This window comes from Rhinolophus ferrumequinum, chromosome 13, assembly GCF_004115265.2.
Source record: "Rhinolophus ferrumequinum isolate MPI-CBG mRhiFer1 chromosome 13, mRhiFer1_v1.p, whole genome shotgun sequence".
Lineage (NCBI taxonomy): Eukaryota > Metazoa > Chordata > Mammalia > Chiroptera > Rhinolophidae > Rhinolophus > Rhinolophus ferrumequinum.
Window position 1 is genome coordinate 31,720,087 of NC_046296.1, and position 26,828 is coordinate 31,746,914.

The 26,828-nt window shown below is 43.7% G+C and overlaps 1 protein-coding gene across 6 annotated transcripts in view; it reads right to left on the reverse strand.

The window, feature by feature from the left end:
* CCDC85A (coiled-coil domain containing 85A) overlaps positions 1–26,419 on the reverse strand; it is a 176,235-nt gene extending 149,816 nt beyond the window's left edge. For all 6 annotated transcript variants that reach the window (XM_033125497.1, XM_033125496.1, XM_033125495.1 and 3 more), the window contains exons 1-2: positions 25,335–26,419; positions 16,965–17,922 (exon numbers count right to left, since the gene is read on the reverse strand). In XM_033125497.1, the coding sequence (XP_032981388.1) occupies positions 16,965–17,922; positions 25,335–25,604 (1,228 nt within the window). In that variant the 5' untranslated portion in view covers positions 25,605–26,419. The remainder of the gene's footprint in view (positions 1–16,964; positions 17,923–25,334) is intronic.
* Between the last annotated feature and the right edge of the window lie 409 nt (positions 26,420–26,828).

Consider the following 26,828-nt stretch of genomic DNA (forward strand, 5'->3'; position numbering starts at 1 on the left):
TCTGCTCGCCAGGCAACCAGGCCATATTTTCCCTAAAACCTTATAACATCTTCATTACCGACATAGGAGATACGTATTAGTCAGAAGATGGGTAATCTTTTTATTTTATTTTGTTTTTAACAACTTAAGTGAAATATAATTTACATACCATAAAATTCATCCATCTGTAGTATACAATTAAACAGTTTTTAGTGTATTTACAGAGTTGTGCAACGATCACCATAACCTAATTTTAGAATATTTTCATTTCCCTCAAAAGCATCCCTGTACTATTAGCAGTCACACTCTATTCTCATCCCCCATGCCACGTAACCACTGTTTATATAGATTTGCCTGTTCTGAATTTTCATATAAATATGTGGTCTTTTGTGATAGGTTTCTTTCACTTAGTATGTTGTACCATGTAACAGTACTTCATTTCTTTTTTTCTAAAAAGATTTGTATTAAAGTATAGTTAACCTACAATATCGTATTAGTTTCAGGTGATCATAGTTATTGAACATTTATACACCATAAAAGTGATCACCATAAGTCCAGCAACCATCTGACACAGTACCACACTATCACAATATTATTGCCTATATTCCCTATGCTGTACATTACATCTCCATGACTTATTTGTTTTATATCTGGAAATTTGAACCTCATTCCTTTTCACCTTTCCCCCCTTTTTCAATTTTTCAATTACACTTGACATTCAATATTATTTTATATTAGTTTCAGGTGTACAACATAGTGGTTCGACATTTATATATTTACAGAGTGATGCCCTAACTAGTGTAATGCCCACCTGGCACCATATATAGTTATTAAAATATTATTGACTATATTCCCTATGCTTTACATTACATATTTCCTAACTACCAATTTGTACTCCATAACCCCCTCACCTTAGAAGATGGATTGTCTTAACTAACGGCCTTCATTGTAAAACTTCCCCACTAAACAAGAATAGTAATTCAGCATAACCTTTGGTAGAAAAATAAAATAGATGATTAAATGATGGCATAAATCTGGATAGATAAAGCCCTCAAACACTGACCATTGTAAAACCTCTTAGTTCAGGAAGCCTTAAGAAAAGGAATGAAAAACTATTAAAATTAAATTGAGTTATAAAATCCCAACAAGAGATTTCCCACCCCCCACCCCCACCCCCAATGGTAAGGAACTAGCTTTCCGGGTCCACTTAGTTTAATGACAAGGTCTAAAGAATGGAGAGCAGTTTACATTCCTCCCCATATGAAAAACTAATGTTGCTATTAGGAGACACCCATGGATAGCATTTCACACCCTATGTAATCTAGCCTCCATCCACTTTCCAAAATTATCTGGCACAACCTAACAAAGACTTCAGACCTACTCATGTCCTCATCGTTCCTTTAACGCCATTTGCTCATGTCCACCTCTCCTAGACATCCTCACCTTCCTTGCCAGACTATCCAAGTCCAACCACACCCCAGGACTTAACTTCACAGCACCTCCTTTGAGTGGACACCCCAGACAGGGATCCTGTGACCCCCACCTCCCAGGTCCACAAAGGCCCATGGCTCCAATAGTTCATTCTGTCATTCTGTCCATTTGGTTCTTTTTTTTTTTTTTTCCATTTGGTTCTTAATTGTATACCTTCACTGTTATTTATCTCCTTCTGTGGATATGTCAGATCATGAACTCCTATTATGAAGGGTCTGTGACTGATTTCTTCTGCTCTACCTCATATAGAGTTATCACCATGCTGTACCCACATAGAATACACAATAAATATTTGTTGAATACATCAGTGTGTGTCTACATATGTATTATTCTCAACCTCTCATCTCCACAAGGAACGGTGCAAAAATTTATATAAAGTAAGTGAAATATAAGCAGAATTTTGTATTCTACCACTACTCACACTCATTAGTCTTCTACCAGGTCATTCTTCCCCTTACTGACATTTATGTCTGTTTTACTATGTTGTTTATCTCAGAACACACTCTGATTAGCCTTTGATTTGTTATAATAAATCTCTATTATCTCTGACATTGCTTAAAAATGCATGGCTACCTAACGAGTCAAGGCAATGATTTACAAGGAAATTGCTATAGATTTTGCCCTTCCCTTCATGTTATACTCGCAATTTCACTGAAAAGCCTTACTCCACACCAGTTCAAACACTAGCTGCAAAGCAATAGGATTAAAGTGCCAAAGGAAAAAGAGAATGCCTTATCTTCCGCCCAAAGGAAAAGACCATTAAAATCTGGTTAGATGGGATATAACAAAAGCACATGAAAAGCTTGGTGCCACTGCTTTGTCATTGGCTTACTGTCTTCCAAACTTTAGTTGACATACATACTCTCCCATCCAATACAAGGATGGGAAGGAGACTCAAGAATATCCAGCCTATAGTAGAGTAGAAAGTGGAATCCTTCGTTCTGATTTTCAAGAGATCTACCCCACTGAACAACATGAGAAAATACATAAGAATCTAGACACAGACTGAATGTTTCTAACAAAGCCAGCCCATTAGCAGTCTGCCCTCTGAGACCTGCCCAAGCAGAAGAAACCTAACATAAGATGGACTTTAGAACTCTACAAATCCCAAGTCACCTCCACTAGAGCATCTTTAGCTTCTTGTTCAATGATGAGGTGTTGCCACTCACTTGCCACTTCAAAGGGTTTGGGTCCATTCTGACGTTGCTAGAACTGGCAACCCTCCCTGCCAAGTTCCCTACAAGGCACAGTGGTGCAGAGAGAGGAGTTAGCCCAGTGGGTCTCAGGTTGAGCCATGCACATTGAACTTGTCACCTAAGCACAGAATTCCTCTTGGATAATGTCTTCACTGCTTCCTGTTAGGAGCCTAGGCCCAACTGTACAACCTCTGGAGGAAATCGGGTGGAACAGCAAACGAGAAGAGCTCCCAATATAGGTTGCTCAGACCCCAAAAGCACATGGATGAATCACCTTTCTTCCTGTCCTGTAAAAGGAGGAGAGAGAAGCTGGTAGCAGTACATGGGTTGTGATTCCTGGTTTCCATCCGTTCGCCCAGACTCTGACAAAGTAAAACTGAGTTAACACCGGGGATTCTGTTTATCAACATATAATCCTGTGTGAAACCAGATTTTTTACAATGGCTGGGATAAAAATAAGGCCTCAAAACCTCATTTCGTATTGCATTTCTGAACCCTAGGTTATCATTATTATTTAAAAAAAATGTTTAATAGCGATAAATGTTGTCAGTGTAGCTGTTTCTTTGGGGAGAAAGACTAACCTTTGGTAAATATATATTTTTTTCTGTTTTTAAATATTCAAATGATCTTTTATGAATGGTGTCAGTAGATAAAGATTAATTTTTATTAATTTATTAATTTGCTATCCATACCTAACAGAGGTAAAAAAGTTGGCAATTCCAGGTTTTTTTCTCAGGGTTTATATATCTGTGAAATCCAAATTCTGGGACTACTGACTTAGAATACCTCTTTTTCCAGCCCCTTACACTGTTTTGCCCACAGAAGTTGGTGGTGTGCTAAAGGTCACACAATAAGAAAGAGGCAAAACCATTTCTATATTCAAATCTCCAGCTGAGCAGAGTGTGCCATGATGCCTTTTAAGAAGTTAGTGCAAACTTGACTCCAAAGGCAAGCAAAAATAAATGAATGGGACTACATCAAAATAAAAAAACTGCTGCAACATAAAGCAATATAAACCACCAACAAAATAAAAAGGCAACCAACCAAATGGGAAAAGATATTTACAAATGATACCTCCAATTAGAGGCTAATATCCCAAATATATAAAGAACCCATACAACTCAACAACAAAAAAACAAATAATCTGATTAAAAGTGGGTAGAAGACCTAAACAGGACATTTTTCCAAGGAAGACATACAAGTGGCCAACAGATATATATGAAAAAATGCTCAATATCACTAGCTATAGAGGAAATGCAAATCAAACCCACAATGACATACCACATCACACCTGTTAGCATGGCTATAATCAATAAAACAAGCATAAGTGTTTGAGAGGATATGGAGAAAAGGAAACCCTCATACACTTTTGGTGGGAATGTAAATTAGTGCAGCCCCTATGGAAAACAGTACAGAGGTTCATTGAAAAATTAAGACTAGAATTACCATATGATCCAGCAATCTCTCTTCTGGGTATCTACCCGAAAATTTGAAAACCCTTGCTCGGAAAGCTACATGTACCCCTATGTTCACTGCAGCATTATTTACAACAGCCAAGACATGGAAACAACCCAAGTGTCCTTTGACAGATGATTAGATAAAGAATGTAGTACATATATACCCTGGAATACTACTCGGCCATAAAAAAATGAAATATTACCATTTCCAACAACATGGATGGATCTTGAGAGTATTAGGCCAAGTCAGATGAAAAAGGACAAGAATCGTATAATTTCACTCATATGGGGAATATAAAACAAAAAGCGACAAACAAAACAAAGAGCAAATTCAGATACAGACAACAGAATGGTAGTTACCAGAGGGGAAGCAGGTAGGGGGAGGATAAAGAGTAAAGGGGGTCAAATACATGGTGATGGAAGGCGACTAGACTTTAGATGGTGAGCACACAATGGACTATACAGATGTCGTATTATAAAGTCGTACACCCAAAATTTTTATGATGATATTAGCCAGTGCTACCCCCATAAATTTAAAAAATTAAAATAAAATAAAGTTAGTGCATTACACTATGTAACTCCATGAAAAATTTAAATTGTTTTTAAATATTTTAAGATACATATCACTTTTATTCACAATTAAAATGGATTTTGACTGAAGGAGGTTTATGAAATTGTTTCACTGCTTTACAACCATAAATAAAGATTGGATACCACATGGCAATTTAAGGATAGCTATCTATATATTACTTTAATATATGTGTGAAATTCCAGATACCACAAATAGAAAAATTACTAGATATGCTCTATAATAGATACAATAGTACCAGCCTTGCTCTTTTTTAAAGTGAATGCCTATTGTATATATACTTGGCTGTACAGACTCTGGCAAGGATAATGTTTCCATCAAAGATAGATTTATGTGGTAGGCCAATAAACCCCAAAGTGGACAAGTCTGAAACTGCAACAGGATAAAGCCAAAGAAATTAAGGGTGAAAACCATGTGGCACGTAGTTTTAGGGTAAGAAGGACTGAAGTACTGGTCTCCATTTTAAGTGCTACAGGAACACTGTAAAAATAAGCAATTTTCAAGCCTATCCTTCTACAAATTTTGAGAAACTTGATTCCAAACCGTTTCTCATGAAAGTCACTATATTGGGGGAGAGATTCATGGCAAACCACCTGGATAATATTTATATCTAGACCTTTAATTGACCATAACTGTAAATGTGTTCTTTACCAAACTGCCCTCATATGTAAAATGAGCAGCTAAATTCAGCCAGTTTCCTCCTTGGCTGTAGAGCCAGGACATTTCTGGTTGGCTCCTGTAACAATGAAGAAGCCTGCCCTGCCATTCTACATAAGACAGGTGCCCATTCACAGCCTGCACTGCCAAACAGATCCTTTGAAATTCTTCATGGCATCGTCTCCCTTACACCGCCTTAGTCTGCTATTTTCATTCTCTCTTTCTCACTCTAAATTGACTCTTAGCTCACTTCCCTGTTAGTTCTGTCTAATCCATCATCTACAGATATGACTAATGACTCGCCTTTCAGGGTCTTATTATTCTGTTTGGGTGAATGGTGAATTGGCACTTGCTGTCTAGGGAAATAGAAGAGATGCTGAATTAATGAGCATGGTTAATTTGAATTCTCAAGAGTGGTTCAACCGTCCAGCATGCTTTGCAGAGAAATCTGCCAACTCAGATTTTCTGACCTTTTAAATGCCATCAAAAGTGTAATGTTATGTATACTTTACTTCTGTCTATAGTAGCATAAATCAGAATAACTGGCTTAATTAGTTTTGTTTGCAATAAGCTGAGTTATTAAAAAACACGACTCCTTGAGAGCAGTTGGTGCTGCCATCTGGCCCACTCCTTTGCTCCTGGTCTCTTTCCCTTCTGTTTCTAGCAGTCCAGAGCTGACACTTCTCCCAACGCACAGCATTCTGGCTATGAATACAAGTGGATGTGTGAGGACAGGACTAAGGTCAGTCCATCTTCACAGAATGTTTATCTGGAAGGAATGTGGTCTTAGAGTGGAAAGAGTCTGTGTGGGAGGAAAACAGGTACTGAGACTGCTGGCCTCTCAGGCTAATAGCACAAATATTCCTCCTACTAAGAACACAGTTCAGTAGTTGTCCACCAGCTGTGAACTATACACCCCATCTGGCCCAATGAGGGATTCCCAGGCAATAGATGCAAGCTCACCTCCTAAATCACCAGGCCAGAGTCAACTGACATTTCTTCTTGTCTCATTCTCATCATTGCAGGTCTCTGGTTGTCTGGAATTTCCAACAGGAAAAGGGGGAAGAATGGTTCTCTATTCCATTTAGGGTCTTTATTATTAACATTACCCCTACTTCAAGTGGCCTCAAGGTCTAGAAAATTAAATGTCTTCCTTATAAAACTGATTCCACTCCCTGGTAGTCATCTTGATTCTAGTCCTCTACTAACTTGGCAACTGGTCTTGGGAAGTTCACTGAAAATAAGTCCATGTTGTCATTCAGAAAATAGGAAACTGGAACTGGATAAAATGTACAGTACTTTACAGATTTAAGTCACCCTGATTCCATGACTTCTTGAACTAAATACAACTATAATGTCCTAATTTCTTTCTATGCTTTAGCATTAAAATCCATTTTCAATTAACTGAACTAATACACTCCTATATACATGCATGTATATGTGTGTACATAAGTAAATATTCACTGCTAATTGTTTATTTTTTTTTTCTACTGGTAAGAAAACACAAACCTTGCCCCAAATGCAACTGATGCTTCTCATCATTTTTGAACCAACTAGCAATTACGGACACTCAGGAAGCTACACACAGCTCAGATCAGGAATTTCCCCTGAAATCCAAAAGACCCCACAATAGAAGATAAGAAGACCTTTCAGTTTCCTTTATAATCAAGGCTAGAAGACAAAATCCTGAGTTTAAAGCAATGATAAATACACCTGAGTAGAAAAGCCAGCTCACTCAGGAAGCATTAGAGAGCACCTTTGATGTCTTGGTTATCAAAAGTTAACCAAAACATTCACCCTTCAACCATAGCAGCCGGCATAAATGGTGCTACAAATATTGTTTGCAAGATTTTAAAATGTAAGGATTCACATTCCTTTATGTAGCTGAAAATGAAAGTAAAAAGGTATTTAAAAAGTCATTCAATATCTTCAAATTCAATTAATTTAATGTTTTATTAAATATACATACAAGAACACTAAATACTGTGTGTGGAGAGAGAACATGAACAATTGAAATATCATCTTTGAGCAATCACCAAACCCAGCCTTTCTCCCTAACATATTCTGGCTCATAGAAAAGCCTACAGAAGGCTTAAATAACTGAAGACATGAAGAAGAAGAAGAAAAAAAAAACAGTAAATATTTTTCTCTCGTAATTGAATGTGTGCCTAGTTTCAATCCAGAGCCAAGACGAAGTTCCCAGACTTGCTATACCCTTCCGTAAAGATTCAAGTACAGAAGCTCTATAATGCATAACTTTGTTACGTGAAAATTGTAAATGACTCAACCATGTGTGAATAACTCAGGTATCACCTTTTATCCCAGGGAGGACAAACCGGTATTGCCTTTATAAGGACGATAATGCAACCTGCTGTTCCTCTGCCTTTTCCCTTTCTAAACACCTCTTCTGCCTCTCTGTGGCTTAAGGATCCTCTGACTCCGAAAGAGCAGCCACTCTTTCTATTGAAAACTCTTGAATAGCACTCTGAAAAGGAGGCAATTTATGTCAGGAGGAGCGGTAACTTGAACCTGACTCTTTTGCAGATTAGAGACTCTTATAAATTAGAGCTGAGATTTCATATCTGTATTCTCAAGTGTCCCATGGTCTATTCTTGATATTGAATCCCAAATTTCCCAGAATTCTTGAAAATCGGCCCATTTCAGAACTTGAAACTATTCTTAATATTTCCCAGAATGAAATTCAAAATAATTTTCTCAAATGTACACAAATGCTTGCCCTAGATATTATGTATTAAAGTATTATTAAAGGCAAATTGATTATGCCAAAGCACCCAAGAAGCAAACAGTTCTGTGTTCTTACAGAAATACTTAAGTTCTCTTAAGCATACTCAAGACCCCAAAAAATATGCAAAAATGAACCTTAGAAAGTAAGAATACTTACAGACTCAAGACACACGGACCATGCACTGAAGGTCATGCACTTTATTCATAGAAGGACATTGTAAGGCCATATACTCTTATTTTAAACAGCTCTGTTCAGTGTAGGTATTCACTTTCCAGACCAACCATTAGCAACAGCAGAATGGAATTTAGAAACAACAGTGAGAAGGTGAGTTAAAGTCAGGCCAGCTAAAGGCAGCAAGGAATACTCCTAACAGCACACTGGTACTTGAAGTAACTGAAAACTGAAAATCTATTTTCTAAAAGTAGATATTAAAAAAAAAAAAAAGAGTAGCCACCTGGGGCTATTTAATGTAGGGACTCACAGTTTCATCTAGCATAAGAGTCCCTGGGGTCTCTACACATTAGAAGTAGCTAAAATCTGAGAAGTTTTAGAGCTTAAGGTCATAAATTTCAGTCTGATAAAATTACTTCATCAAGCATACACTGGCCCAATGGTGGTGCTACAGAAGTAAAACCTTATCCTTTAATACATATATTAGGTTGGTGCAAAAGTAATTGCGGTTTTTGCATTTATTTTTAACCTTTTAAACCATCATAACTTTTGCACCAGGTTAATATATATATAGCAAACATTTATTTCAATTGAGTCGAAATGACACAACTATAGGATTTCGGGTTGACTTCATAGCAGCAACTGGCTTTGCATTCATTATGGCAATGGAATAATTGCCATAACTTTTCACTTCCCCATGTTTTGTTCTAAATTATTTTAGTTAAAAAGATAAATGTATCACTAATTCAATAATCATATTTTTTCTATTATATCTTTTGGAAAGTTGCAATGAATCCAAAAATACAAATATTTATTTCAATTGGGTCGAAATGACACAACTATAGGATTTCGGGTTGACTTCATAGCAGCAACTGGCTTATGTGACTGGATACATTTGAACATTTGTTTGACTTAACAGAACCAGTCAACTTACTGTTTGACATTGTTCAGATGCAATATTAAAGTTATTAAAATATATATGTACAGACACATATATATAACATCTAGGTTATAGATATAGAAACTCCCATTTAGAGAAAGGTGAAAAGAATCCCCTAAATTAAAGAATGCTTACAGCTTTGTACTATTATTGCCAGTGGAGTTGAAAAACTTACATTCTATTAGAAAACACCTTTTAAGCCATCCAGGCTTTCCAATAACAGTTTGCCTTACAGATATAGTTTAAGAAATTACAAAATATTCTCAATATTAATTTTTATGACATTAAATAAGTGTATTCTAATGTATTATGATAAACGCAATTTGCACACACAAGTATTGCATAATAATTTATTATTTTTCGAAACTTCTTAAATTGATGTCCTATCAAAATGGAGATGAAGCTACCAAATCACCACATTAAAGTTAAGACCAAAAACTATTATCTAGTTCTTTAACCATCTCTGTGGCAGTTCACACAATAGAAAATATCCTCAGAGGTCCTCAATCAAAATCAGTTCTAGTAAACTGTAACTGTTGAAAATTTTCTCCCAAGAGACATTCAATTTCTATTGTCCAAATTCATAAGTGATGTTCTGACTTTTTCTAAGCAAAACACAAGATTTATGAGAGTAATTATTCATGCCATAGTGCACCATTACTTAATTTACAGACAACCTTGCTTCAGAGAAATCTTGCTGGGCTCTTCCACACACAGCTTCCTACCCCTCCTTAAACAAGGCCATTTTGTATTATCAGCATTGTTTGTTCACTCACTAATAACTTCAACAGAGAATAAGGAGCAGTCTTAAAACCCAGGGTAAAACCTATAAACTGAGAGATTGAGCACGCAGTATCCTCTCGTAGGAAATATGCATTAGCACTGCAGGCATTGCATGATATACATGCACCATTGGCATCTACTATAAATGGGCTTGAAACCCATGTTCTTCTTTTACCATCTGGATGTGAAGGCTTTAAAAAGTAGTCTTGAACTACTCATATGCCAGAGTTTCCCCAAATTAACCTAACAATCCCACCTGCCTAAAAAACTCCCATTTTCAATGTATACCCCCACAAAGTGCATTATCAGATAGCTTTAATCTGGGTTGAGAGGGGTAACATGTTACAGTACCTTCTGGGGTCAGTCCTTCTGAGTCCTGGAGTTCAGCAAAGAAAAAAGTTGACTTCCTTGTTCCCAGGAAGCTTGGGTGTTTGAGAGCTTCCCTCCCACAAACCCATCTTATATAACCACCACGCACCTAGGGCGGTGGGTTTCACGGGGTCTGCTCATTAGAAACACCTGAGGAGCTCTTTTTGCAACATGCCTGGGCCCAGTGCCAGACTAATTCAATTTGCCCCTGAGTGTGGGGCTGAGGCACTGGTATTTTTTCAAAGCTACCACAGTGATTTTAATCTGCAGCCAGATAGAAAAGCACTGCTGTAAAGCAGTGGGTTTGAATTGGGGCAATTTTGCCCACTCCCTATGCCCTGGTAAGATCTGGTAAGATCTTACATTTGGTAAGATCTGGAGAAATTTTTAATTAGTCACAACTGGGGGTGGCTTGTAGATAGAGCCAAGGGTGCTGCTAAATCTCCTAAAACACACAGACAACCCCCTCACAACAAAGAATTATGTGGTTCCAAATGTGAATAGTGCTGCTGCTGAGAAATCCTGCTCTAAAGAAAGAGCTGGTGGAGAAACAGCCTGCCCTTTCTATCTCTAGGGATACTCTCACAAAAGAAGAAAAGAAGCAGAAAGAAGCTTTCAGGAGGAAGACTTACAACCCTGACACTCCATCTGGCAAGGCCAAATGTAGTTCTAAATGGACCTTGTCTAACACAAGTGAATAATTTCCTCATGTACATATACTAAGATGCTGTTGAATGAGGGCCTATAGCTATTTGTTCTCGGGAACATGCTCAAAAATGTCAAATTAAAGATAATTAAGCAATGTTTTTAGGAGAAAAAAGATAATAAAATAAAGAGTAATGTTTTTTCTATTTATTCCTGCTCAGTTGCTGATAACCAGAAATATGTGCCTCTAGAATTAAAATAAAACTATTTTTATTATTTTTCCTCTGGATTCTTAATGGTCCATGGGTGGACTATTTGTAAGGACCTGATGATCAGACTCATCTTTGTCTGGAAGGTTAACAATAAAGTAGAGTCATTATTGATGGAAGAACCTGAATCATCCACGACATCCATGACCTTGGCTAAAAAGTTATCTGTTAAAAAGTAAAGACCTGCCAGCTGATATCTGGAAGCAAAACCCTTTGGTCACATTGTGGAAAGGAACACTTTCATCTAAAAAATTTCAATCCAACCTCCGATTTCAATGGAATCAGGTAAATGAATCCCCCATTCTCAAAAAGGTTATTGTGGGGACAGAGTCCCAAAAAGCAGTTTCCAGGCTCTCGGCCTCACATAGAAAGGTGCTGGCTCAGGTAGTAAATGGCCATCAACTGTGATCAAACGGCCAGCAGCTGTGGCTAGTTGGCCGTCAGCTGTAACTAGTGAGCCATTGGCCACGAATATAACTGCTGTGGTTACGCTAGCAAAGAAAGGGGGAGCTAGCAAGAAGATGGTGGCTGAGTCTGCAAGCGGCACAGTGAGGGTTGAGAATTGTGTTGCTCCTGGTTCCTGTGTCCCCAACCCGGCGCCAGTGAGAGTATCGTGGTATGCCCCTACCTATGGCTCCGTGGGTGTTCCTTTTTGGCCTCACCATGTCCTGCGTTCTTATGTGGGGAGTGGGACCAGAGACCCCGCCGGACACCCCGCACGACACTTGGTGTAGTCGGCAGGATCCCCCGCATGACACCCCGCAGGCCGCCCCGCAGGACACATGGCGCAGCGAGCAGGCTACGGTGTCGGCCAAAGCTCCCCAAAGGACGGTGAAGCAGTTTGTGCGTATGAACACTCAGTCTCAGGAAGACCAGGAGGAGCAGCTGCCTGAGAGCTGGACCCCCGTGGAGGGGTGCGAAGACGTGGACGGTTCCCCAACCAGCAGAGGCCGGAGAAAGCGAAGGTCCTTGCGGCCCTGTGGGCTGGGAAGTGCTTGCTGAGGCAGCCCGGATGCAGGACTTGTAGTCCCAGGAGGAAAGGCTTGCTGAGTCCTCCGTGGGAGCTGAGGGTGAGGTCAAGGTCATCCCTCACCCCCAGGACAGCCCTGGCGAATGACTATGGACTATGGGGGATTGCCTTCCATCCCTAATTTAAGGGACAGCTTGACTATTTGTTTAGGAACATACCACCATGTAGTGGAACTGGCGGATGTTTGCTTTTGTGTCTTGACCGGCCGCCATCGAGAATATGTAAGCACCTTGACTGTGAGCCGCTGTTGTTCCAGCACGGTACCCTGAGAGGCCCAGAGAGAGTGGCAGTGCCCTGAGAGCCCTGGCTGAGTCCAGGGAGTCTGGCTGTGCCCAGAGAGAGTGGCAGTGCCCTGAGAAGCCCTGGTTGAGTCCAGGAAGTCTGGCTGTGCCCAGAGAGAGTGGCAGTGCCCTGAGAGGCCCTCGCTGTGTCCGGGGAGACTAGTGGTACCCTAAGAAGTCCAGGAAGTCTGGCTGTGCCCAGAAGTACTGGTGGTGCCCTGAGAAACCCTGGCTGTGCCCGGGGAGACCGGTGGTACCCTAAGAAGCCCAGGAAGTCTGGCTGTGCCCAGAAGTACTGGTGGTACCCTGAGAAACCCTGGCTGTGACCAGAGAGCTTGGCTGTGTCCAGGAAATAGCATTCACCTCCAAGCTCCTCGCACAGGGCCCCTCGCGGAAGACGCTTGTCGTGTAGATTGTGAGGCGAGACCCTGGAGACCCTGTAGGGGTGGAGTGTGGGGACAGAGCTCCAAAAAGCAGTTTCCAGGCTCTCGGCCTCACATAGAAAGGTGCTGGCTCAGGTAGTAAATGGCCATCAACTGTGATCAAACGGCCAGCAGCTGTGGCTAATTGGCCGTCAGCTGTAACCAGTGAGCCATTGGCCACGAATATAACTGCTGTGGTTACGCTAGCAAAGCAAGGGGGAGCTAGCAAGAAGATGGTGGCTGAGTCTGCAAGCGGCACAGTGAGGGTTGAGAATTGTGTTGTTCCTGGTTCCTGTGTCTCCAACCCAGCGCCAGTGAGAGTATAGTGGTATGACTCCCCTACCTATGGCTCCGTGGGTGTTCCTTTTTGGCCTCACCATGTCCTGCGTTCTTATGTGGGGAGTGGGACCAGAGACCCCGCTGGACACCCTGCATGACAGTTATCATTTTTTGTACATTTATAGCTAGAAGTGGCTATTCAATTACTTAATTTACAAATCTGGAATACAGCAAGAACTTGAATGAATAGACAAATGCCTTAATGTCTAGATGTGACAAGGGTTGAATCTACTTCCTCTTTGCAACTGGAACTTTCTACAAATTGAAAAAAAATACTTGAATAATAACTTCTAACTAAGTAAATGAATTCATGAGCATTTTGTTCAATTTATAGAGATTTTTTTCTGTGTGTTTTGTCAATGCTTTTATTGTTTTCTTAATCAGCTACTAATTTAAAAATGGCCTTGGGTATTCTTAAGAGAGGAAAAATACCTAAAATTCATCTTTGCATCCAGTTGGAAATTAAGCCAACTGTTTTAACCAAAGGAGATTCTTGGAGGTCAAGTTCATCAACTACTTCCTGCACTGAGTTTGTAGTTGAAGGCACAAGATTTAACGATGCCCAAGGCACAGTCAACTAAAATAGCAATCGTTCTCACTGATGTTTCCTCAGTGAGTATATGGGTGTCTTTCTGGAGGGAATGTGTATCCTCACAAGCCAGACAGTATCCCACCATCTCTATTTCATTGTACCATAATGCTGACACGTTTCCCACTTGCTTTCACCTGGGTTTTGCTCACACATGCAAGTGCTCATCCAAAACACTCATCTCTCACACCAACTCCAAACAGAATGACTCTGTAAATGACTCAGCAAATCTGCAATTTGAGATTAACCTTGCTAACTGATTCCTATTTGTTTACAAGTCAATAATTCAACCAACGTGTGTGGGGATTTATAAATATAAAAGATCATGTCTTACAATCCATATCAAAAATTAATTTGTAATGGCAGCATAAATACAAGCTAGCAATGCCCAAGTTTATAGACTGATGATCCATAAATATTTCATTATGCCACTTCATTTTCCAATTAATTACTGAAATAAAAACGTAATGCAAATGTACTTACAAATATACTTTGGTGAGGATATCAACTGTCAACAGACTTGTCACTCAAGATTGAGAAAAGTAAACACAAGCATTAGAGTGTCATTCTAATAATGCACCTTGAAACATCGAACTTTTTAACTTAAAATTGTTAAATTTTAAAAAACATTTGCCTGACCCACTAAGTTTATTTGAATCCAGACAATAAGCCATGATATAATGTCATCTTATCTAGCGACATACTGTGGGGACAGAGCCCCAAAAAGCAGTTTCCAGGCTCTCGGCCTCACATAGAAAGGTGCTGGCTCGGGTAGTAAATGGCCATCGACTGTGATCAAGTGGCCATCAGCTGTGGCTAGTTGGCCGTCAGCTGTAACCAGTGAGCAATTGGCCACTAATATTGCAAGCAATTGGCCGTGGCTACGCTAGCAAAAAAATGGGGGCTAGCAAGAAGATGGTGGCTGAGCTTGCAAACGGCGCAGTGAGGGTTGAGAATTGTGTGGCTCCTGTTTCCTGTGTCTCCAACCCAGCCGCCAGTGAGAATATAGTGGTGTGACTCCCCTACTTATGGCTCCGTGGGTGTTCCTTTTTGGCCTCACCATGTCCTGCATTCTTATGTGGGGAGTGGGAGCTGAGACCCTGCAGGCCGCCCTGCGTGACACTTGGACACATGGCGAAGTCGGCAGGATCCCCTGCACTACACATACCTTACTTTACACCAGGTATTCTTTAACAGTCGCACCTAAAATCTTCTAAGTTAAATTACATGTTGATTAAACTAAATGAGTTCCTTATTTTAAAAAGCCCTTTTGTAAAGAATTGTTTATAGTGAGTGAACCTCCTGCTTCTAAGTCATTTTTTCTTTTTTTTTTTGGTTCAAGATACAAAGTTTCCTTAAAATAGTGCACACATTTACTTCTCATGCTCATTAAAAAGTAATCAAAAAATGGAAAAGTCATTAACTTTACCTTCCTGGTAACCCCCCTACCCCCTGAAGACAAGCTTCATGGCAATGACCCATCTCATGATAGCAACACAACCAAAATATCTTTTTAAATGACGTTCGTCTCCTGTGAGAACTGTGTAGCCAAGGCTGCCCACAGCAATCGGGGCAGCATCTCTGCCTCACCTGGAAAGAGTGAATGAGGGACCAATGAACTTGGTAACAGCCCCAGCCAGCCAGCCAGGAGGCTTCAACACAACAGGTGAATTGGCTTCTCCCAGCCTTCACTTCCCAGCACACACAACCAAGAAAGCAGCATCCAATCTCTCCCACCCTTTCTTCTAGTTCCCCTGGCGCATAAAAGAACATTGGATGCATGAGAAGCCAAGATTCAGGAGTCAATTTTCAGCACTACAAGAAAAGGATTAGGATGAAATGGAATCCAACAGGTAAATCCCCAAGGACAATATTGAAAATTTACCCCATTGTGTCACTGCTAAAATTGGAAGCCGCCACTGCTCAGAGTTGACTGCACATGACTCTGGAGCAGCTTTCATATAAAGCGAAAAACCTCAGATATTTTAAAAGAAAAAAAAACCCACAGTGTATAAAACCAATCGTTTTAGGTCCAACTCAACCGTAAGTAACATGAAAGGACTGTGAGGGGTTTTTTTGTTTGTTTTTAAAGTATTTTTTTTTTCTCTCTATTCAAGTGGTTTCAAAACCAAGATGCAGAAAACTAAGCCTCTTCCAAAAGGTTGAAAAACTCAGGTTTAGAGCCACATCAGCAAATGCAGCGGATGTTATGCTTCAGAAACCAAAGGAGTGTCCAAACACATCTGTATATTTTAAAGAAGAACATTTAAACATCCGGAAAAGATGTCTCTTGTAATGTAAAAGAGCATGCATTTCAGAATTTGTTTCAGGGAGTTTAGAGGGAGAATTGGGTGGGTTTGGAGTGAGCAGGGAAGAGAATCATTTGATGCATTCTAGATGCAAAATAAAGTCACAAATTCACACTAAGGCCCCCAAGACCATGAAAAAATTCTTCAAGGTCAAGTAAGGCATATTTATAGGCATTCAGACAACAATCAGCAAGCCTGTTTAGGGACACCATGTTTCCTTTTTAATGATGTTATTGTTTTTCATAATAAATATTCATTTCTTCCTATACATAAACTATTAAATGGATTAAAAAATCTTTTAGTCATCTGTTCCACAAGGGAGCCCCAGTAGGAAACTGCACACAACTTGGAAAATGCTCAAGTTCAAGATGGAAGAACCTTCGAAAGGTTCTGTTTTTATCTACAATACCCACAAATCTCACCCTGACTACTCAGGGTCCCACGGAATTATTGACCCTCTCCCTCCCCCAACCCTTCATTCCTCATCTTCTCCAAGTTTACTTGACTGATAACTATAAACTAAAACAGATCAAAGGGAAGAAACACACATTTGAGGGAAAACGTTTGCACCTCCCTCAACCCACGCGCTAGCGAGAGCCTGCTCCTTCTAATCTGTCTGGAAAGCCCTTCAGCATTCAGAGCAATGCAGCCAAATTCAGAGCTGCCCCAGCCAAAGCACTGCCCCAGCACGTACTGACCCACCGTTCATGCCGCTGTAGACGTTCCGGTGATGGGGTGACACTTCCTCTTGCGCCTGCCTCCGGAGGGTACCCTCTCTGCTGCCTCCGCCGCTGCCTCCGCCTCCTCCGCCCACAAGTTTGTGATCAGGGCTCCCCCCGTAATGCTGTTTGAGGTGCTCGGGGCTAGTGCCCCTGGCTCTCGGTAGATGCTCCAGGCTCCCACCGAGGGCGTGTTTCTGAAGATGCTCAGGGCTCCCTCCGCTGTGCCTGGCGTGTTCGGGGCTGCCCCCGGGCCTGTGCTTCTGAAAGTGTTCCGGACTCCCGCTCAGCACATGCTTGGGCAGCGTTTCGGGGCTGCTCCCTGGGTGCGGGTGCCTTTGCTGTTCGGGGCTGCCCTTGCACAAGGGTTTGTGGTGCTCAGGGCTGGGTCCTTTGAGTGCTTTGGGGTGATCTGGAGTGCTGGAGGCCCTGGGTTTCTGCAGATGGTCGGGGCTGGTGCTCCTGTGCTTGGCGTGCTCTGGGCTGCCCTCGGAGCGGGGCTTCTGCAAGTGCTCGGGGCTGCCACTGCTCGCATGGTGCTTGTGGTGGTCCGGGCTGTCGGTGCTGCCGGTGCTGGAGGTGCTGCTGCCGTCGCCCACATCCCGCACGTAGGGCGCTGTGGAGGTGGCGAGCTGGCACAGGCTGGCCTGGCTGTCGATGGAGCAACGGCTGCCCACGCAGCCCGCGCCCTTCTCCTCATCCAGCAGCACGCAGAGCTCCTTGAGCTCCATGTTCTCCTTCACCACCTCCTCTTGCTTCACCTCCAGCTCCTTCAGCTTCTGCAGGTATAAGGCCACTTCCTTGTGCATCACTCCAGCCGTGAAGCGGCCCAGTCTTTGCCACTCCCGGGACACCCTCTTGCCTTTCTGCCGGTCGTCATCCAGGAAACAGCAGAGGTCCCTCAGTTCCTGGTTGTCCTCCTGGAGCTTCTGGTTGATATCCTGAAAAAAGAGAGACAACCATTCAAGAAAGGTACACATATGAAGATTTGTCAGGCTTAGACTTTCCCACCCTGGAACGAGGGAGCCTAGAATAAGTGAATCCTCTGTAATGTTAGGAGAGGAGGTGAGAGGGTGAGAGGCAGCTTCAGGTTTGTAGCTATCCATCAAAATAAAAATAATAGGTATTGGTTATGCTCCCTGCCTAATTATTAATGCTGTGCATGTATTATCGCATCTATTTTTCACCCAAACTAAGTGTTGATATCGTTGTTTTACAGAAAAGTGGACCTCAGCAAAGCTTCTCTTGTGCAAGGTCATCCTGCCAGTATTTAAGGAGCAGCCTGTTAATTAACAGGAAATCAGTAAAAAAAAAAAAAAAAAAATCTCACCCCTGTCTCACCATCAAGGGAGAAAGATGGCTCCTTGAGACTTGTGAAATGCTGAAAAGCTCTGAAGCCACAGGGCTTTGATCAGCACCAAACAACAAGCACCGCTTAGGTTTTCGGACCATGACTGGGATATGCAGCCCCAAACCCCCACGAGGGAACAGCACAATTGCCCACTAGTGGCATTTCGGCCCTGCACATCTAACCCCCACTTGCTATACCCCCTGCACATTTCCCAGGAGTCACACAAGCAACACAAGCAATGCTGAGCTCTTGAATGATAGTCAGACTCCTCTCCCCAAATTGCAGCCCTCAGCAAATGCCACCTCCACCCATCCTGTTGCTCTGCATAAGAACCTGTAGTTATGCCTGACGTCTCCTTCTCCCTTGCCTTCCACTTCCGAGACAAACAAGTCTTCTGAACTCTACTTCCAACATTTATCTCATCTCATCACTCCCAGAAACCCTTAATAGCTTCTCACTGCCCTTAGGATAAAGTGCAAAATCCTTCAAGCCTCGCAAGGCCCTAGTCCTATGACCCAGCCTACTTCTCCAGCATGAATGCTGAGTCATTGATTAATTCACAAACATTTAGTAAGCCTCTGTTATATGCTAGGTACCAATTCAGATGCTGCGATGCATCAGTGGACACAGGAAAGACCTTGACATCCTATGACTTTTATTCCAGTAGGAAAGACTGGCAAAAAGCAGGACTAGAACCTGATGCCATGTGGTGAACGATGCTGGGAAGAAAACTAAAGCAGATTAAAGTTATACTATTTTTTAAGGGAAGGCACTTCTGCTGAGAAGGAAAACATGAGCAAAGACCTGGGTGAAATTAAGGGGCAAACAGTTGAGAGAAGATGATCCCAGGTAAAGAGAAGGGCAAGTATAAAAGCCACAAGACAAATGTGGCTCAAGTTGCAGTGAAGCCAGCATGCTAAAAGCGAGGTGAGCAAGAAGGGCAGAGCTCGGAAAGGAAGTCTGAGAGGTGTCAGGGACCAGGTAATACAGGGCCTTGTCAGCCACGGGAAGCACTTTGGCCTGTCGGCAGGCCAAGGATAGAGTGGCGTGTTATGATTCATTTTGTAAGGAATCACCATAGTTCTGTGTGAAAAACACACTATCTTGGGGTGGAGGGGAGAGAGTGGGAGGGTGGATGAAAGACAGGGAGACAGGATAAGGTAGAAGCCCAGAGACCGGCTAGGAGATCACTAGGCTAGTCCAGATAGAGGGAGATGATGGTGGCTTGGACACATGGTAGCAGTGGAGAAGATGAGAACGTTCCCTTCTCATCATGCACTGAGTCCCACCAACATTGGCTTTGTTTCAGGGCCTCAAGGGATAAGCCCTTCCCCTTTCTCACTTGCGTTGCCTTACCCCAGCCTTTTACACAACCTTCAGGTCTCAATTCATGTTACTTCCCCACAGAGACCATTCCTGACCACTATCCCTAATCGAAAGGAAATTCCCTTCTATGCTCTACCCGTACCCCTTAGTCTTCCCCTCCATTGTACATATTACAATTTGTAATCACATCTGGTTGGATGACACATGGTTGAATGTGGCTATTACTCATGTCTCCATCTTCACCACACTAGAGTCATGACAACGGAGACCCCCACCCCCAACCACATACTCTGTTCACCTCTGTTTATCCAGAACACTGCACCCCTACGATAGATAGTAGGTTGATGCAAAAGCAATGCGGTTTAAAAGGTTAAAAATAATTGCAAAATGCACAATTACTTTTGCACCAACCTAATACTTGCAACCAAGAAATTTTTAAATTAATTATGAAGTCCCCATTGATTCTCCATTCACACATGTAGTAAAAGAGGTAACAGTTTCTTAAGCACCATGGTTTGGTGGGGGTAAACCACGGGCAGCTACCTAAGATTTCCCCTGCTCTACAACACCTGAAAACCTCTGGTCTAGTTCACTCCATCATCCAATCCAGAACCAGAGGTACTCAGAGAGGGGACTTAATTCTCTTAAACTCAGATTAATTCCAACACTTTGCCCACTATTGCCTAGAAAATAAACTGGAAAACATCTGCTAACCAAGTCCTGCACCTCCTGACAGGCACGAGGCCGAAGGTGGGAGTGATGTTCAAGGCCTGAGAAAGAAGAGGCTCTGTGCAGCTTAGCGTTCAACTCCAATGCGAACACTTGACTTTACCAGCAACTCTGTTTCCTTGTCTCTAATGCCTATCTATGCCTTTTACTTCTCATTGCCACGGTCTGACCTGAGGCCTGGCATTTCCAAAAGCCTCTCTCACCTGGCCTCCCTGCCTCGGTCTGCCCCATTCCCTCACCCACTCCAAGCCAGGCTCTCATTGGCCAGACTGATCTCCAAAAACACTCTCTGCATGTGTATCTCTCCTGCATATCAACCTCCATCACCTCCCCTTTGCCAGGGAAAATGAATAAATAAAGGCATTCTCCTGCCTTTCCAATTTTAGCTCCTCTATGTCAGCTAATTAGGAACCCTGATTTTTGTCTAGCTTTCCAACTAGAAAATAATATCTTCTCCGCGTATGAACGTATAAAAGGAGAGATTCCTCTGAGAAGACTCCCTCCAACCCTAGAATGGCACCTGGTATGCAGCAGTGCCAGGCATAAATGAAATGAATGAATGAATGAATGAATGAATGAATGAATGAACTTTCCCATTCACTGCTTAATGCCTGTTAGACACACTAGCTAGAGCACGCATTGGGCATCATTTTTATTTGTTTTCTAATGTAGATGTCTTAGCTTCTGGAGAGCAGAGTCCATTCCAATAGCTCTCTTTGCACAGTTAACTCACCTGGCATGGTTCCTTGCATACACTGAATACTTAACATACGTTTATGGACTGACCAACCCTTTCAATCCATAAGCCTATGGTCAAAACAGGATACAGCTCTAGCTACTGAGAAAGGACTTCTTGTTTTCAGCAAGCCCCTGCTATGTTGGAGTCCACAGTAATAAGAGAATAAATGATCCCTTGACATGGATACTTTAGGGGAAATGAGAAGCTGTGGATATTTTGAGAAAATATTATTCAAACAAAATTAATCTTTTTAAGCTTCAGAAATTGCTCCACATTTAGCTTCATCCTGGCATTTCATAAAAGTTCAAGTCATGTTCTTCATCTAACTAAATTTCCATCTGAACATACTTCCTTTTGACTATCCTATAACTACTCCTGACTTCACCCGAACTGGGAAGTAAACAGGACTTGTGCTGCTGTGGGCTTCAAGGAGTTAGTGCACTTTCAAATGGAGTGAAACATATGCTTCTCAAAATTCCAGTCAGGGCAAAAAGGAGTGGGTACTGGCCCATTCATTTTTCTTTATCACAGCTCCATCTTCCTATATTCAGTTTTCTTGGGAATATTATTAACTCTCCAACTTTGTAAGCTATTTCCTTTGCCTTCTGAGGAACAGCTAAGCAACCACCTTAATAATAACCTTGTGAGCCTGCTTCTTCGAATCTGCCACATTAAGACTTGGGCTTTCTTTTTCAAAACACCAAGTGTCCTTTTTATCATTGCCACAGGCCACCAGACGTTATCCATCTGTCTAAAGTGGACTTTTAAAAGATTAAACCCACTTTATAGCATCCAAAATTTCATTCATAGGACTCTCAAGTATTGTATCTGTGGTTAAGAAGAATGTTTTAATTTGTTATTTTTCACCATTGCAGGGCAGGGAATTGCTGTGTTGGGGAGCAAGGAGGGAAATTAATGTGCTGCAGATAAAAAAAATCTACAGAGATCCAGTTCCCTGAAACCACTCCCTGCTCCCTGAAATTCCAGGCCAGAGCAGCCTAAGTGTTGGTATATGCTCAGCAGTGCACAACTATGGTTCTCAGGAATCCAGTTCTTTACAATATCAGAACTCTAATCGCCTTTCTCCACCCCTTTCAGGGCCACACATTCGAACCAGAGAATGTCAACTAGCCAAAAGAGTCAGCCGATTTTGAGCATTTTATATCTGTATGACCTTGAGAAAACTATTTAACCTCCCTGGAGTTTCTGTATCTATGTATCATTTAATCCTCATCAAACCTAATGTGGAATTAATATCCCCAGTTAGCAGACGAGGAAACTGAGGCTTAAAGACGTTAACAGTTTACCCAAGCTACCAAAATTGTCAGACTCCAAATCCTTTGTCTTTCCACTGTCCCACACTGCACTACCTTTTAAATGTTTAAATACAAACAAGTTTGCCAGTGGTTGGACAGAATCACAGCCCCCTCAAAGGAAAAGAACTGATGCTCTCATTTCCTATGTCCATAGCTGCAGTACCAACTAGTAGCGTTGAAAATATTTAGATGTAATTTCAAAGGCAGTTCATACAAAGGGGCATAAAAAAGAAAAAGTGTTATGGCCTTAATACCCTAAATTTACCGTCCTCAACTGAGAATTCCAAACCCTCAGAGAGAGAGAGAGAGAGAGAGAGAGAGAGAGAGAGAGAGAGAGAGAGAAGAAAGAAAGAAAAACAATCCCTTCCTTCCAGAATTATTCAGCCAACCACATTTATAGATCACTACGGTGTCCAGGGAAGTTCCGAGTTGAGATGATGAAGAGAAGGGAGAAGACTGGCCTCTCAGCAGGGCTTTACCACAGCCCCGAGAGGTGGGTTAGAGGTCTTAGACATACCACCTTTCAGCTGCTCCAGACAATGGGAAGTAGTCGTAGTGGCTGTGTCAGAAAGTAACCATCCCCCATCATTTCTGAACTTCATAAGCAGGTGGACTGGAAAATCTTTTAATGTCGGTCACAAACCTAGACAACCAGGAGACACCCGTACTCGGGGTGTAACCACCCTTAACTGATGTAATAGGTATTTCTCTAAATAAGGCTAGCGGAATGAAGACCAGGCCCCTCACCACTCACACTTCCCGTGTTTCCCTGAAAATAAGCCCTAGCCAGACAATCAGCTCTAATGCATCTTTTGGAGCAAAAATTAATATAAGACCCGGTCTTTATAATATAATATAATATAATATAATATAATATAATATAATATAATATAATATAATATAACATATATAATATAATACCGGTCTTATATTAATTTTTGCTCCAAAAAACGCATTGGAGCTGATTGTCCGGCTAGGTCTTATTTTCGGGGAAACATGGTAGACCCATGAGCACACTGTCAATCCACACAAACTGAAAGAATTTTCGAGTATTTCTTAGCTATTATGTCAATGCTCCATACTATTAATTGATTAATTTAAAACTCTTCCAAGTCACATTATAGTTCAAACCATGGGAGATTAAATTGGAGGGTTATAAACTCTACTTTTTTCCAACTTTGCCGGAGAAACCCAGATCCTGGAGACACACAGCTATACAATTACATGTCCTCTCCTGGTGGGAATAGCTACAATTTTTTGTAGTCAAGTCCAGTGTTAAACCTTCCTCTACCTTATCATAGCTTATTATCACAACCCCCTAAGAGATGGTTATTATCATTTGCATATTATTGATGAGTAAAATGAGGCTCTGAGAAATTAAATACCTAAGCTCACCCTCCTGGTAAATGAGGATTCTAGATACAAACCCACCTCTGAGATGATCTTACCGCTACACTAGCCTGTCTCTAATCCCCCAAGAATCTGGTACTTAATAAATACTCCATTAGTAATGAATTAAACCAAGGGAAAGAGTAAGCCTTGGGGTTTTTCTGACTGTGGGACCTTCCTAATTGCGCCCACTCTAGGGACTATATGATAGTCAGTTGGGATCTGGGGGAGTTGGGGATCTCCACCTGGAGTGGGCGCAGCACCCAGGTGAGCATTTAGCGTTCTGCTCCTCCCCCTTCCCTTTGCCCCAGAGTCCCAGAGCTGGAGCACTGAGGCAGTTAAGAGAGTGTCTACTGCCTGAGAAGTGGGTGGGAGTGGAACGGGGATAAGAACAGCATGTGCCTGCGGGAATTTGCTCCCTAAGGTCCCTGCAGTGATTTCGTTTGTGTCTGGCTTCCTATAAACAAAAGCAGAACAATGAGAGGAAGGAATACCAGGAGGCACCAGCGCAGGCGGTGAAGAGAGGAACTTTGTGGTGCACGCCGGCAGGGCGGTTCCCCGCCACCGGTATGCCGCAACCAACCGGGCAGGCACACTGCTGGCACACTCAGAGCTCTCCAAGGAGAAAAGAAAGTTGGTGGGGTGATTCGGTTTTTTTGTTGTTTTTCTTTTCGTTTTCCTAATAGCAAAGAGGGAGGGCTGGCTGAAAAAGCAAGCATCGCAGGCTGACACTTGGGGTACCCTTTCAAAACCCTGCGCCTCCCAAACCCTTTGCTCCCCCTCCCCCATGCTAGATGGAATTAAAATCAATCTGGGAAGGAAACTGGGAGCAGAGGAAACAAGCAACCCCAGATGACGCCATCGGAATTTCGGGAGAAAGAAAGCACAGGAGCAGGTAGAAAACGTGAAGACAGAGCTTAGGCTCTTCTGCACCGGGTGATATACTTCAGCTCCGAGGAGGGCGCCTGCAGCTTCTTCCTGGGCGTCCCTCTGCCCAGTAGTAGCACCGTGTCCTCATCCTCTGCCCTCCAGAAAAGACGCGGCACCAGAGCAGCCCTAAGGTATTCCGGAACCCCAAGGGTGAAGATGTCCTGGCCTCGCTCGCTCCCTCAATTTCCTTTTCCCCTTCCAGGATGTCACTCGGCTCCCCAAAGCACTAATTTTCCAGACTCCCTAGGAAATTAAAGGTTCCGCATGCCCATCACCTCCCCCCAGCCTTTCAGCATCCTAGGCGCCCGCTCCTCCGGCCACAGAGATCCCGAGAGGGAACTGGACGCTGGCGCGCACCATATGGGGAAGAGGAGGGAACCAAATGCATCCAAAGTTTGGAAAAGTTTCCAAAGAGCTGGGGATGGGGAGCAAGGGGTGCTGACCAGGACAATGGGGAGAATCACCTGTTGAAGGAGGGAGGGAGGGAGGGAAACTTAGCTTGGCCCCACCTCCCCGGAGCGCCCCGCTCCCTGCCCCGCAGAGCCCAGCCTCCCAGCTCCATCCCGCACTCACCTTGAGTCCGCGGATCTCGCCGAGGTGCAGCTGCAGGCGGCGGTTCACCTCGCGGATGAGGTTGCTGTGGTCCAGCATCGCGCTCACCTTCTCGGCCTCGGCGCGCCGTAGGCTGCGGATCAGCTCCTCCTTGCTCCACTGCAGCAGCTCCTCGTCCGACACTTTGGACAGGTCCTCCACGGCGGCGGCCGCGGATGGGCCAGCAGAGGCTGGGGGACAACTTTCCGCCGTCGCCGCCGCCGCCGCCGCGCTTCCGGCGGCCTTCGACATGATATCCGCGCGGTGGCAGGTGCGAGTGGGTGGAAGAGGGAAAGCGACACCCAAAGGCACGGGCGCAAAGGGGCCGCCTCCGCCCACACCCCTGTGCGCTCCGGCGAGTCAACGGCACCGGCCAGGGGCCGCTGGGTTGGGGCGACAAGGGTCGCGCTGGGCAGCCATCCTACCTCGCCATCCCTGCGCGCGCGCCCGCGCACCCCCAGGGCCGGGCATCCACCAGCGCACTACTGCCGAGGCGCGTCCCAACTCTGCACAAGTCCATGGTGAGGGTGCAGTGGAGCTGGCGCCGCCCCGGGAGAACCTAGGGAACCCGCGGAGGCGCCGAGGGGGGCGCCGAGGGGCCGCACCCTGGTTCCCCGGCCCTCTCCTACGCCTTAATAAGAAACGGTCGCCCCCACTCTCTCTCTCGCGCACACACACGCACACTTTCCTCTTCCTTGCCCAGCAGCCTCCCGAGGCTCCTCTCCTCTCCTAGCCATGCAAGGGCACGTCGGACTCCGCGGCGCCTGCGGGGCTGCTCCAGCGCCGCCGCCGCTGCTGCCCGAGGGCTCGGCGGGGCAGGCTGGCTGCGATCCTTCTACCTCCTTCGTTGCACCCGCCGCCGCTCCTAGGCTGTTCGGGGAAGCCTGGGATTTGCAGAGCAGAGCCAAAGAGGGGTGGGGGCTTGGTGCGGGGGTAAAGGCTGGACCCGCAGGAGGAGGAGCCTGGAGCCGGAGCCGCCCGCAGCCGGCCGCACCTCCCCGGCGGGCCGATCGCAGCTGCCGCTCGACCGCCTCCCAGGCTCCGGAGGCGCGCTCCCCGCTATCCCGCCGGGGAATGCCAGGGGCGCGGCTCCTTCAGCGCTGGGGCACGGATGGGACGGGTAGGGGGAGAAGTGTGAGGAGCAGTGGCCGCCCGGGCTTTTGGAGGCTCGCGCGCACCATCGTGTGGCCAAAGAAGCTCCCTCCTCCGCCACACACCAAGTTAGTCACCAGACAGGAGAAACAGCTACCGACTGAAATGGGAGAAGCTTGGTATTTGGAGGGATTGGGGTTCAGGAAAGATGAGTAGCAGGACCTGAGGGGTAACTATTTGTTCTTTAGACAATGAAAGAAGAGGTCTGGGGGGGAGGGGAAAGGGTGGGGGTGGGGGTGATGTTGGGGAAGGAACGTTTCAAAAAATCCTAATGCTCTGAAAGGGGAAGAGAGGCTTCAGGGTTCTGCTCTTTAGGGACCACCT